This window comes from Pinus tabuliformis, chromosome 2_2 (assembly GCF_031772625.1).
Source record: "Pinus tabuliformis cultivar Carrire ecotype Pingquan chromosome 2_2, CPIR1, whole genome shotgun sequence".
In the NCBI taxonomy this organism is placed as follows: domain Eukaryota; kingdom Viridiplantae; phylum Streptophyta; class Pinopsida; order Pinales; family Pinaceae; genus Pinus; species Pinus tabuliformis.
Genome location: NC_142300.1, coordinates 928,574,009 through 928,589,135, shown reverse-complemented (window position 1 = coordinate 928,589,135; position 15,127 = coordinate 928,574,009). Strand labels below are relative to the sequence as shown.

The 15,127-nt window shown below is 37.9% G+C and overlaps 1 protein-coding gene across 1 annotated transcript; it reads right to left on the bottom strand.

The window, feature by feature from the left end:
• Positions 1 to 6,393: 6,393 nt before the first annotated feature.
• LOC149196150 (methyltransferase FGSG_00040-like) lies at positions 6,394 to 7,647 on the bottom strand. The gene has a single exon (XM_089408195.1). The coding sequence runs from the start codon at positions 7,645 to 7,647 to the stop codon at positions 6,394 to 6,396; it is 1,254 nt and encodes a 417-aa protein (XP_089264321.1).
• Positions 7,648 to 15,127: the final 7,480 nt, after the last annotated feature.

Here is a 15,127-nt window from a genome sequence, read left to right as displayed (position 1 = left end):
AACCACTTGTAGTAACTTGCTGACCCCATAAATGATTTGACCTAATCTACATTCCTAGGAGTTGTCCATTCCATGATAGCTCTAATCATTTTAGGATCCACTCTTATGCCTTCCTTGGAAACTACATGCCCTAAGGAATGTACTTCTTTCTAAAAGAAACTGCATTTACTAAGCTTGGCATATAGTTGATGCTCTCTCAATAGTTTCAATGTTGTTGCCAAATGTTATGCATGTTCTTCTTCGCATTGTTAGAATATATCAATATATCATCAATGAACTGTAACAACCTGGTGAAAATTCCATGTAATAAAAGTTAATAAAGACAAAATAATAACCACGGTTTATGGGACACTTATTCCAAGATGAATGTTGGGAAAAACATCCTAGTGTGGGTGTTCATCAGTTTCATTAATGGCTAAGGAAATTGGCAAACGCAATGACAAAGGATTTGGAAAGGCAAAATGTCATTTTTGGCACATTTATTTATGAAAATAATTGAAATTAGGAGAAAATGGAGGTGAAAGGTCATAGGTTGCATGTGAGGAGGAAAATGAACGAAAATAATGGAAAATGAAGAAAATAGAGGCCTAATTGATAAAAAGGTTTCTAAAATTAGTTTGTATCAATTTTTTCAGTTCAGTTTTGGAGCTCTCTCATTATTCTATCTCTCTCACTCTTGGACACTTAGAGTTTTCTTGGAGAATTTTGGAATTGGATCAAGAAAGGAAAAGAAGGCAAGAGGAAGCAGAGATCAAGCAAGGAAGAGTAAGATCAAGCAACTACAACAGTATTATTTGCAGGTATCGATTTGCATGTGTATTTTCCTTGCTAGATTTGGCATGCATGGTATTGCATGTGGTCTTTTGCTATTGTGGCATGGGTTTTTCCAGGTGTAACCGTGTTTTCAGCCTAGCCTTGCCATTTCCGGATAGCCATGGTGTGATGGGCTTCTCATGTTTTGGTTGAGATGGATTACCGGATGGATTTGAAGCTACATGAGGTGGAACTCCGAATGATAGAGCACAAGGCCTAGTGGTCGCTGAACCGCACTATTGGTCACGGTAAAGCCATTGGCCTAGTGACCCCTGAGCCAGATTGTGGGTTGCGGTAAAGCTAGGATTGCGTTGCCTCGGTGGGCCTAGGAATCCTTGTTGATGAATGACATGATATATAGTAAAGCCAAGAGGTGGATTGCTCTCCATTGGGCCTAGTAATCCCGGGTTGGATATGCAGTAAAGTCTGGAGAGTGGGTCTCGGTTTAGGGCCTAGTGATCCGGTGTGGATTGTGGTAAAACCTGAGAGACTAGGAGACAATAAAATTCCCCACGGTGTAGGTGGTGAAATTGGTGGCATCCATACTTTTTTGGCCTAGTGATCGGGTGGAGATTATGGTAAAGCCAGTTATTATATGTTCATTGTGTTGGCCTAGTGATCCGGATGGATTACGATAAAGCTTAGTTTCTATTGATGAGGGTGAGGTGGTTTAGCCTAGGGATGCCCCGGTTAGTTATTTTGGTTTGAGTCCCACATTCATGCTTGGAATATGGCACGAGGGTGAATGGTGAAGAGATATTTGGCTCAACCATTCTATGGTAGGGTGGAACGTGGTAGTCCCATTCCAGTTTGGATTTTTCATCATCAATATGAGTTTATTTATCCATGTATTTCTATGAGTATTATACGAGTTTATATGTGGATCATATGGTTGTGATTTCATTGGTAATTATGTTGCTATTATGTTGGTTATGTCTGTGTTTGTGACAGTGGTTATGTATGGCTCTCATCAAGTTTTTACTTATAAATGAATGGACAATGTATCTATGGCCTAATAGATGATAATGCAACAAATGATATGATGGAACAATGGTTCTTAGAGATTCTAAGATAAGTTTGAGATTCATACGCTTAACTCTATTGTTTACATCTGTAGATTACATATTTGTGATATGTTTGATATGGAATGTTTGAGAGTGAAAAAAGATTAATATTTTCTTTTTAAGCATCTAAAGAATCACATTTTCATTATGGAGGTTAGAAATATCAACAAGAAACAAGGTGACCATCTTCAAAATAAACTATAATATCAACAATGAAAGTCAAATTAATGATATATATATTTTATATATATCCAATATTAAATTTTTAAATATAAAATTAATTACACAACTCCCTCACATTATTCACCTCTTAGCTTCATAAGTTGATATTGGTCTTCATTGTATTTAAGTTTATGGTAATCTGAACTAGTTTTTTCACTTGAAAATCGTAGATTGGTCTTGATATTCATTGTCTTTAAATTTATGATATTTTCTTGTTAATTTTGTTGTGAAATTGTGTGGGATGTCTTAGATGATATATTTGAGTAGTTGTAGCATGTGTAATTCCTATGTCTCATGATTTTTTCACAAGCTAGAATCAATTTATTTATTAATAAATGGAATTTACATAATTAAAACTTACAATATGAGAAAAAGGTGGGAACATAAAACAATTAGATTAAGATTTTTGTAATAGTGGTCCTTTTTCCTTTTTTCTTTTTTTTTTCGGGGCATGTTCTCAATTCTTTCTGAAGTTAAGGATTTGTTGGAATTACAGAGTTGGGTTATGTAATCTATACAATCTAGGTATCCTACTAATTTCAGTGTTGAGTTCATTTTGCATTTAAAAATGCAATTTAGCAATTTAAATAACAAAAACTTTAACTCTCGAAGAATTATAACACAATATTCCTAAAATAAATAAATATATAATACAATTAAATCATGTCTTTTTTAATTTAAAAATAATAAAGAGTAGTATATTTCCTTTTATCTCCTTTATTTTTCTTTATTTCATTATTAACTCGAACTTCCATATAGATTAAATGTCCTATAAATACTAATAACATCCTAACACTTACTTTATAATACATTTCCTTGCTTAGGATGCTAGGCATAATGTTAACATACACATATATAAACCATAGTTACCAAGTTCGAATTTGAATTATGCTTCTTTCGACACCTGTCAGTAACTAAAACTGATTACCTGACCTTACACCATGGCTTCATAATTGTAAGACCTTGTATTTTAAAATTATCTTTACTATTTCATCTTTGGTTGTTTCTATCCCCATATCATTCATGTAGCAAACCTGATTTGTACTAAAGCGTTTATTTCTTTGAACTGTACAAGCTCACCTTCATCCAACTAGCAAGTTTAATTTTCATAAATATATCAAGAGATCATTGGATGATGACTTCAAGATGGTTGTTGGAATAGTGAAGTTTCCTTTGTTAACAAAAGTTTTGGTCTTCCAAGAAAACTTTGCTTTGTCATCCCCCTAGTTATTTTGAAAACCTCCTCTTGATTTTTACTTAATCCGCAGCCTTCATTGCATTATCTATAGTCCTCCATTGTGGGCTTTTGCTGTAATCTTTTTGCTTCTCAATGTGTATGGTAAGTCTTCAATATTCTATCTCTGCTTCCAATGGCTTCAATCTGCATATTCCTAAAAGGGGTTTCTGTTCTTGTTTAAGGTAACACCCTCTTTTTGGTTGGATTTATTTCTTTGAGCAGGGTGGTATTCATTCTTTTGGCTCTGTTTAGTTCACTTAGTTGTAAGTGCACAAAAATCTTGGACTAATATGACACTGAATTATTGATAATGGGAGTTAATAATCATGACAATTTTTTTGATTGAATTCTTTGGGTTTTATGTCATTTTATCTCCAAAATATATAGATAATTTTGTTGGTTGGAGCAAAGCTACAAGTTATAATAACAGATTTTGCCTTAGAAATTCAAGGGAGACATGCTGTAGTTAAAGGAACCCCCTTAGAAATTCAAGGGAGACATGATGTAGTTAAAGGAACCCCAACTGTGCAGCCAACAAATAAACTGTTTTGGTTCAATCGCCCTCAACTTATCCTTTTCTTGATCCATTTCACTCTTTTCCAGGTATCAAAATGATTTGCATTCTAAATTTCAATTAACAAATTGTATTTCTAAATCCTATTCACTGAATATTTATGGGAATACCAATTGCTTAATGGTTAACTTATGTTCTACAGAATGCTTTCCAACTTGCTTTCTCCTTGTGGATATGGGTAAGCACTATGTTCATTCAATGAAGGATAAATTCTTGTTTATAGAATCATAGGATTTACTATGGTAACGATGGTAAAAGTTGTAGTCTCAGGTACCCTAGATCAATTTCAGTTTATCTAGCTAAATTGGTTCAATTCTATTGCATCCCTACACCATATTTATGTTTGACTTTATATGTTTGCAGTATGAGCTTGTTCGGAAATCATGTTTCCATGAGAGGCTTGATATCACCATAATTAGAATTATGATTGGGTAAATATGTTTATTATCTAAACATATAGAGTGTTATGGTTGTTTAATTTTTAAGTTATCAAAGAACTTTATCTTGCCTAAAATGTAAACAGAGCTCATTCCAATCAAACAGGCTATAAATTTAGATTTGTTCTTTCCTTTTCATTTTTATAGCTTCATTATTGCTCATTCCAATCAAACAGGCTATAAATTTAGATTTGTTCTTTCCTTTTCATTTTTATAGCTTCATTATTGCTGCTTTGGTTTAGTACTAGCTTATTCTCATGCAGATCTAGTCTGTATAAGGAGAATATTGACAATAACCATATTTTGCATCTGAGAAGGATTACATTCGGTTATGTGCCTATGGTTGTTGTGCAGCTTCTTTGTAGCTACATCACACTTCCACTTTATGCATTGGTGACCCAGGTGAGTCTTTCGATGTTCATTGAAAATACAATCAACTTTGGGTGTTTGAAAGGATCAATTGAACTTCAGAACATATTCAATTATATAATACAAACTGCTAAATTTACATAGGTCAAGTCTTCACTACCTGTTTATTTACCTTATTTACTTTGTATAGAAGACATATATAGTCCAGCCATACATTACGTGATGCTTAAATATCTTATCTAGTATTTATAAATTTATAGATAAAACATCGCTTTAGAATTACAGAAACACATAGTACACAAATTTATCAAAGAAAATAAGAATGCTTCTTTTTGTTTTTTTCAATTAATTTCTTAGCATTCTTACTTATACCAAAAAGGGGAGAAAAAGCACAACGATGATGCAGTTGTGTGAAAAAGGCACAACGATGATGCAGTTGTGTGTGGGTGTGTATAGATGAAAAAAAAACATAATTTTTTAACAAGCTTTTTTTCCAAATTGTACAAGTGCTTTGTTTTGGTGAGTTTTAGGATTCTTGAAATAATTCTGCTTTGTGTAATCCTCATGTATGAAGAATCATGTTTCACTCTATTGAAGACTTGAGGTAAAATCTCAAAGGGTTTTCTGGGTTAGACAAATATTACCACTCTATCGTATCCTATATAGAATAGGATATGTAGTAGCATTAAATACTGCATAGAGATTAACCACCTCTATATCACAAATCCAAGTCCAACCCATACTGCTTCGTAAATGTATAATTTAACCTACTAAAAGTTACACTTTACATTCCTTCATCTGCCTATAAAAATATACCAGCGTTCACCCATGCCAAACAATTGTCCATGTCAAAATAGGGCATCAATGCCAAACACACCAAACAGAAGATTTCAAAACCATTTGAGCATTGTATTTAGCGTTCATCCATGCCAAACAATTATCCATGTCAAATCAGGGCATCAATGCTAAACACTGAACAGAAAATTTGAAAGCCATTTGAGCATTGTATTCAACCTTAGTTTAACTCTTATCTTTGTCGCATAACAGGGATATCACGATTTAACTAATCACTTTGAACGTTTCAAACAAAATACGCCTATGCCAAACGTCTTGCAAATCGAATATGACCCCGAAGTAGCCGGGAAAAGGGTGGTGTCCTCTTACAATAGTCCGTGTACATACTTGACGACAGGGACAATTTCTTTAGCCTGTTCGTTTATATAATGGAGGACAAGCGCTTGGAAAGCATCTTCAGAGTGTCTACCAAACACACTGATGCATGCCTCTCTCACCTGCTCTGACACGTACTACCTAATTAATGCTTCATTTTCATCCCCTGCACAAGGTTCACAGTTCTTCAGCAGCCACATTGCCAGGTTGAAATTTCGAAAGTCCGAGGGATCAATGCTTTGAATGGCCACCATAAGCTTTAAAGGATGGAAGTTATTGAAGATGATGGGTGCGAAGCGTTTGGACTGTGCTCCTACCAGGTATGAAGACATAAAAGATGCGCGAATCCAGTTATTCTCTCTTCAGATAGCTGGGATCTCCCAATGAACTCTCTCTGCCTCTAAAGCAAGCTCTGCGAATTCTGCGCATGCTAGAAGATCCACATCGATAGGTTGTTGACCAGACCTTGTAGCCATAAATTCCTCCTCTGCTTGGTCATGCATTTTCTCAAACCGTGCAGTAATTATAGGCTTCAGAGATGTCCTCAGAGAGTGCTCCAGAATGCATCTTCGGCACTTGCACTTGAAACCCCAGTACTTGCACGGGGCACTGTAGGAAGGGAAGGAGGGGATCCAAGTAAGGAGTGGTGATCTCTTCTCCTCTCTCGATGGGCTTGGAGGCATGAATAAACATGGCGCTTCCTACAAACCACTTGCAAGAGTTCGGGAGGCAGGAATGGTTAATGAAGGATGGCAGCAGCCAAAGACCGTTAAAATTATCTCCCTGCAGAAATAATATGGTTTCAACTGTTTTCTCTTTTGAAATAAACTTAAATTCTTTACCTGCACCAAAAGAGTTCAAAATTACAATCTCCCGAATACGCTTATCATCCAGGGGCAAATTTTCATTTTCTTCTCCTTGGCCCTTCGTCTTAAACAGATCAATAGTTGGAACCTCCAGGCTAGTGGACGTGGACGAACCATGTAAACTATAAAGCTGGCGGAGTAGTCTCTGTGATTTTCTGGCTCGACAGACCACCATGGCGACAATATCTTCTCGAGACGCTGTGTTGACCGCGTTCTGCCTACCTACGATGGTGGCAGAAGTGCTCCTATAAGTAACTGCGACAGCGTTGCTCACCAACAAAAGCTCTCCGCTCCTTATTTTTAGGGTAGCGTAAAGTCCCCGACCGCGTCCGTCTTCGGTCATTTTGATCTCCACATTGCCCACGAACTCGGCTAGTTCGGGAGGAGAAGACGTAGATTCTCCGAGTAAGTAGTCAGAGATGTCATACTTGCCATTCAGGCTCTGGGCATACAAAGTCATGGCCCGGCCTAGCGCCTCTTTTATTTCCGTCTGCCCAGCGCTGGTCCTGTACGCCTGCTTCAAACATTCGCATGCCGCCTTGTAATGCCTCAGTCCGAGCAGAGCACGACCTTTCCTGTAGAGTGCTTTGAGATGGCTGACATCGATTCGAAGGGCCTCGTTCGAATCCTCCAACGCCAACATGAATTCTTTTATTTGCAACCACGTCTCCGCCCTGTTGGAATAAGCATGCAGAAGGCCCTTAACGATCTGATTATCACCATTGGAGTTGGAGGGGTTCTCCTTAAGCTGAAGCTGAGCGGCATCAATGCATTTCGTGTAATGCTCGACTGCCGCGACCCAATTTTGTTCTCTGAAGCACCTGTTGCCTTCTTCTATCATGTCCTCCAAATCCAAATGCAACAGTCTCTCCGTCGGCTTCCCTTTCCGAGTCATGAGATTCACAAAGTTGACAGGGTTGTCCACGCGTACGGTGAAGCCACCGTCGTCGGCAATCTTTAAATAGGGTTCCTTGACGGCTCTCTTCTCGAGTCTCTCAGAGGCGTCTCGAAGGAGGGCTCTCTTTCTCGAGTGTCTCCGAGGTTTCTTGGAGAAGGGCTCTCTCGAAGTCTTGCAGGAGGGATCTCTCCAAATCGTTCCCAGAAATAGGTGGAAGCGAGGCCGCCATTAAGCGATACACGTCTTCTATCCACACCTTGCTCTGGTTCTTCTCCTCTTATACCTAGTTATTTATTTCTTATAACATAAAGAACCAACCAAACAATTCCTTGGAAAATAACGATCCAGTATTTGCATTTCCATCGGCATGCACTAAACACATCACGGGAAACACATATATCGGCATTTTCCTTTGCATCCACTAAACGCATCATGGGATAAGCAGCACGTATATCAGCATTTTCCTTAGCATACATTAAACGCATCATGAAATAAGCAACACGTGTATCGGCATTTGCCTCGTCATACAATAAGCACATTATGGGATAAGTAACACGTATATCGGCTTGCTTTTGTGAATAAAATTATAAAATTGATCTTAGAATGTGGGAAGGGAGAGCTTGCTTGTATCTATGTTTCTTAATTAGCATTTGCGTAAAATGTTTCAAAAAAAAAAAAGTCCTAAGGCACAAATTATAGAAGCATTGTGATATAGATAGATTCATTGAAAATGCAAAATTAGTAAGTGAAGAGTAAAGAGCTAGTACCTAATGTCCATTGCATTAAATAGGTTTTGTTCTTTTTGGAAACTTTTTGGCTATGACATCTTGCCAAAAAACTTTCCATTTTTAGCAGGCTATGTAATGACTTCAACTAGAAGGAGACAATACTTGATACTATTGCAGGTATTGAGGGGAGCAAAATGTTGTCCTCGTTAGTAAGATGAATAAGGGCAACAAGAAAAGAGGAACTAAGAAGGGTTAAAGAGAGAAGAAAGAGAAGCCAGGTTCTTGTAATGAGGGAAAGAAGGACTTAGACACATCAAGTGCTTCAAGTGTCAAAAGTTTGGGCACTTTGCTTCCAATGTCATCAAAAGAAGGTGAAGGGCAAGCAACAACGCCATAAGCAACTTGCAAGGAGTGAAAAAGCATCAGCACAAGTGGATGAGCTTTCTTCCATTCTTGAGATACACTTCTCAATGGTCTCATGCCCGTCATCTAACATCATGTTTGATGTCAACTGGTATGTGGACAGTGGAGCCTGCAAACATACACCTCTAACAAGAGTACCTTTAGTAGAACTTGGTGATGATGCCACGTATCCTATTGCAAGAGTGAGATCCATCAAGTGATATCCTTAATCTTACTAAGTTATTGATGTTTTGTATGTAAGAACTTTAGGGCATGATAGTGAGAACTTGTGTGAGCTTCGACAAAAGAGACTAGGTCACTTGCTCTAGTAAATGTTGACAATCTTGCAGAACATGGTGTGGGGATTGCCAATCTTCAAGGCTGAGAAGAAAGGGGTGTGCAAGGGTTGTGCACTTGGCAAGCATGTGAAGGATGTTTTCCTGGTAGTGAACATAGGTCAAGAGGGGTTTCTGACCCAATCCACTCAAATGTATGTGGACCCATGTCCTCAACTTCCTTATCAAGTAACATTTGCTACAAATATTTTATTGATGATTCTTCTAGGAAGTCATAGACTTACTTCACGAAAACCAAGGATGAGGACTTTGAGAAGTTTCAAGAGTTTAAGGGTCTTGTAGAAAATCAAATAGGTATAAAGATTAAGGTGTTAAGGTCCGACATTGGTGAGGAGTATACTCCAAAGGAGTTTGATACCTTTTGCATGAAAGAAAGAATCAAGAAAACATTGATAGTTCCCTACAATCCTTAGTATATTGGGGTTGCAAAGAGGAGGAAAAAATCTATCATAAAACAGTGAAATCCATGATTCATGATCTAGTTCTGCTCATGTGTCTCTGTGTATAAACATGTCTTATCATTATCTATATTTTGAATAGGTATCCTCATAGAATTTTGAAGGATATGACATTAATGGAGGAATTCAGAAGCCTCAAGTAACACATCTTTGAGTTTTTCAGTTGTCCTATCTACATTCATATTCCAGATGAGAAAAGGACCACGTTAGAACCTTCTAGTTTGAAGGACATCTTTGTAGGTTAGAGTGAAACCTCAAAAGCTTATAGAATATACATTCCATCTCAACATAAAGTAGATGTTTGCAGAGATACCAAGTTTGAAGAAAATGCATGGTCCTCTAAGTCTCAAGAACCTCCAATAGTGCCCATGGAGGCAGAAGAGCTTGGTATCCCAAAAACAGATATGCAGAAATTAAAAAGATCATGAAAAGCAGATTTAGATCAGCAAGCTTTTGGAGGTGTAAGGGGTGCCTCTTTACCTTCAAGTTCAACTAGAAAGCCTAGATGGCTAATTTAGACATTACCAAAGGCAACAGAGTAAGTTGGTGCTCCATGTGGAGGTTTGCCGTTACACCAAAACCCGCAGGTAGTGGTAAACGTTACAACCCAGTAACTAGGATCCCCAGGGTGGAAATTACGATTCTATAGAGGTGTGGTGATTTTTCCAACACCCCCCCTCAAACGCAACTCGGGGGAATCGAACCTGGGTCCAAGCTCTGATACCATGTAAATGTGTTAGAAAACCTGCACAGATGAATCTAGCTAGTAAAGGTTGAACACACAACTTTGCAGAGCAAAAAACACTAAAAGAAAATCGAAAGAACAAAAGAATGATTCATTAGAAAATAAGTTACAATGCTCATGATATAGCATTACTAGGTGAAGATCCCAAGGTAATGCACCATAGTGGTGATCAATGAGAAGACTCAACACCTACAACAAGTTCCGGAGAGAACTAGCCAATTGTGGAGTGAAAGAAGGAGCAAATCAGAGAGTAAATCATGCAGAAGAACTAACTAGTTTCGGAGTTAAAGAAGGAGAAAATCAAGGAGTAAATCATGCAGAAGAACTAACCAGTTGTGGAGTTAAAGAAGGAGCAAATCAAGGAGTAAATCATGCAGAAGGAATCTTGCATGTAGTCCCATGCTCTAACTAAGAGTTCGCAGGTAGGTGTGTAGTAGTTCCAACACCCCCCTGAACACAACTATGGGGAAAAATAGAAAATGGGCCCTGGCAACTAAGGCCAAAGGTCACCCAAAATACAGTGCAACTTGTACTAAAATTGAGGAAAGAGGGAAAACCTCATGGGAAAACCCCCCCCTCAAAATACAATGTAATCAAAAGAAAAGAGGAAGAAAAGACAGTTGCTAAGCAACTGTGTCCTTCACTCCAAGACGATCGCGCAGAGAGCGAAACTTCTGCTCAGTGAATGTCTTGGTGAAGATGTTTGCAGTCTATTCTGCTGAAGGATAGAACTGCAAATCAATGACCCGATCATGTACTAAGTCTCTGATGTAGTGCATCTGGATCTCTATGTGCTTCGTCCGCTGCCATTGTACTGGATCCCTGCAAAAATTGAGAGTGCTCTGGTTGTCACACCAGATGACAATGGGCTGGTGGAACTAGATGCCCAACTCAGTGAGGAAGTGTTGTAGCCACAGAGCTTGAATGGTGATGTTGACTACTCCTCTGTACTTGGCCTCAGCTGAAGAGAGAGAAATAGAAGCCTGCTTCTTGCTCGACCAACAGATAGGGCCAGATCCTAAACTGAGTGAATATCCGGAGGTGGACTTGCGATCAATGCTGTCTCCCACCCAATCAGACTCTGTGAAGCCAAGGAGATTCAATGCAGTGCCTGCTGCATAGTGAATCCTGAAGGTGATGGTGCCCTACACATATCGGAGGATGCGCTTGGCAGCATTCCAGTGTAGCTCATGCGGCTCCTGCATGTATCTGGAAACTGCCCCTACTGCATATGAGAGATCTGGTCTAGAGTGGGTGAGGTACAATAATCTCCCCACTAGCTGTCGGTAGAGAGTGTTGTCAACTAATGGAGTGTCACCTCCATGCTCAAGGCGGACCCCAGACAGAAAAGGAGTCGGTGCTGGCTTGCAGTCAGTCATGCGAAATCTCTCGAGGAGATCCCGTGCATACTTAGCCTGAGAAAGTTTGATGCCTGTGGCATCCTGGCTGATCTCAAGACCAAGAAAGAAGTGTAATGGACCCATGTCCGTCATCAAGAACTTATCATGCAAGGCCCTCTTGACTGTAGCAATGGCTAAAGCCGAGCTGCTGGTGATTAGGAGATCATCTACATACAAAACTAAGATAAGAAGAGAATCATGTGTCCTGAGCATGTAAACATTCGGATCAGACTTACATCTTTCAAAGTTTTGTGATAAGAGAAAAGAATCCATCTTCGCATACCAAGCTCTCGGGGCCTGCTTAAGGCCGTAGAGAGATTTCTTTAGTCTGCAAACCAAAGATGAATCCTGAATGAAACCATGTGGCTGCTCCATGTAGATCTCCTCAGATAGGTCTCCATGAAGAAAGGCATTCTTCACATCCATCTGATGTACTTCCCACCCCTGGGCAGCTGTAATGGCAAGTGTAAGGCATATGGAATCCATCTTTGCTACTGGAGCAAAGGTCTTGTCATAATCAATGCCATGCACTTGTTGGAAGCCTTTGGCTACTAGCCTTGCTTTCCGTCTAGTGATTTGCCCATTTGCAGCACTCTTGGTCCTGTAGACCCATTTGCATCGGACAAGTTTCCTTCCTGAAGGAAGGGGGACCAGATCCCAGGTCTGGTTCTCGAGGAGGGAGTTATACTCCTCCTCCATGGCGGACTCCCAAGATGGATGCCCAGCAGCCTTAGCATAAGACTGTGGATCAGAAGAATGAACCAAATGACAATGCCAGGATGGCGATGGTTCAGTGGCAGTGAGGGCAAGAGGAGGCTCAATAAACTCTGAGCTAGTCCTCTGCAGATCAGAATTATCCCCCACAAGACCATTTCTAGTAGCTGGGTGGTCTTGTGCATATATCTCACGTAAGCTCCTTGTTCTCTGATTTATGATAGGGGAATATGATTCACTGCTGGAAGCCCAATCTGGGCTTGGATGTGGATCATCATATGCATGCACTAGATTTGTATCTGAAGACTCTGTCTCTGCATCTGCATGCTCTACCTCGGCATCTACATGCTCTGTATTTGCATCTGAGTGTACTGAGTCATCATCTCGGACATGAGGTAGATAAAAGGTGTCTGCATGCAGCAATTGAGGTGCATGCGAGAGACTTTCCTCAAATTTGACACTTCGCTCAATGATGAGCTTGTCCGTAGAGGAAATCAGGAGTCGGTATCCCTTCACACCATCAGGGTATCCAATAAAGATGCACTCAATGCTTTGTGGATTCTATAGAGGTGCGGTGATTTTTCCAACATCCCCCCTCAAACGCAACTCGGGGGAATCGAACCTGGGTCCAAGCTCTAATACCATGTGGAGGTTTGCCGTTACACCAAAACCCACAGGTAGTGGTAAATGTAACAACCCACTAACTAGGATCCCCAGGGTGGAAATTACGGATTCTATAGAGGTGCGGTGATTTTTCCAACACTCCAACTACTTCCTTACAAGTAAGCCACCCTCCTAAAAAGTTCCCTAGTTATGTTGCACTGATGCCTTCCATCATTGAAACAAAACCTTCTAGTAACAAAGAGGCAGTAAGGAAGCAAGTACTGCAAAATGCCATGATGGAGGAATACATCTTCTCCTAAAGAATGATGGGTAGGAGATAGTGCCTAGACTAGTGAGGAAGTCAGTGTTTGACTCTAGGTTGTTTTACATGGTTAACCATGTAGTAGATAGCAACATAGAAAACTACAAAGCTTGGTTTGTGGCTAGAAGGTTCTCCCATTAAAAATGAGTTGACTATGAGGAGACTTTTGCTCTTGTTACTAAATATACCTCTATCAGATTTATACAAATAATAGAAATTGTTTATACAATTTTTTTTATACTTTTCACCCAGTAGAGTATGTCTCTAGAGATATTAACTCGCCACTTCCAAAAATACATTATATGCCTCTAGTGCTTGAGCTCAACTCCTACTACATTATAACATTTTTTAAACACTAAATAATTACGTATTTTTTTCATAGTGAAAATTGAAAACATAAGTTTTTTTTTTAGTTTATCTCTATTAAAAATTGATATAAAATTATGTTACATAATATGTACCTAGGAATGTTTGAGAGTGAAATTTTTTTTAATATTTTCCTTTTAAGCATCTAAAGAATCACATTTTCATTATGGAAGGTAGAAATATCAACAAGAAACCAGGTGACCATCTTCATAATGAACTATAATATCAACAATGAAAGTCAAATTAATGATGCTTTTAATTAAAACTAACTAACTAACTAACTAACTAACTAACTATATATATATATATATATATATATATATATACATGTTTTTTTAATTATAGCCAATATTGACTTTTTAAATATAAAATTAATTACACAACTCCGTCACATTATTCACCTCTTAGCTTCATAAGTTGATATTGGTCTTCATTGTATTTAAGTTTATGGTAATTTGAACTAGTTTTTTCATTTGAAAATCGTAGATTGGCCTTGATATTCATTAAATTTAAATTTATGATATTTTCTTGTTAATTTTGTTGTGAAATTGTGTGGGGATGTCTTAGATGATATATTTGAGTTGTTGTAGCATGTATAATTCCTATGTCTCATGATTGTTTCACGAGCTAGAATCAATTTATTTATTAATAAATGCAATTTACATAATTAAAACTTACAATATGAGAAAAAGGTGGGAACATAAAACAATAAGATTAAGATTTTTGTAATAGTGGTCCTTTTTCCTTTTTTCTGTTTTTTTCAGGGCATGTTCTCAATTCTTTTTAAAGTTAAGGATTTGTTGGAATTACAGAGTTGGGTTATGTAATCTCTACATTCTAGGTATCCTACTAATTTTAGTGTTGAGTTCATTTTGCATTTAAAAATGCAATTTAGCAATTTAAATAACAAAAACTTTAACTCTCGAAGAATTATAACACAATATTCCAAAAATAAATAAATATATAATATAATTAAATCATGTCTTTTTTAATTTAAAAGTAATAAAGAGCAATATATTTTCTTTTATCTCCTTTATTTTTCTTTATATCATTTTTAACTCGAACTGCCATATAGATTAAATGTCATGTAAATACTAATAACATCCTAACACTTACTTTATAATGTATTTGCTTGCTTAGGATGTTAGGCATAATGTTAACATACACATATATAAACCATAGTTACCAAGTTCGAATTTGAATTATGCTTCTTTCGACACTTGTCAGTAACTAAAATTGATTACGTGACCTTGCACCATGGCTTCATAATTGTAAGACCTTGTATTTTAATATTATCTTTACTATTTCATCTTTGGTTGTTTCTATCCCCATATCATTCATGTAGCAAACCTGATTTGTACTAAAGCATCTATTTCTTTGAAC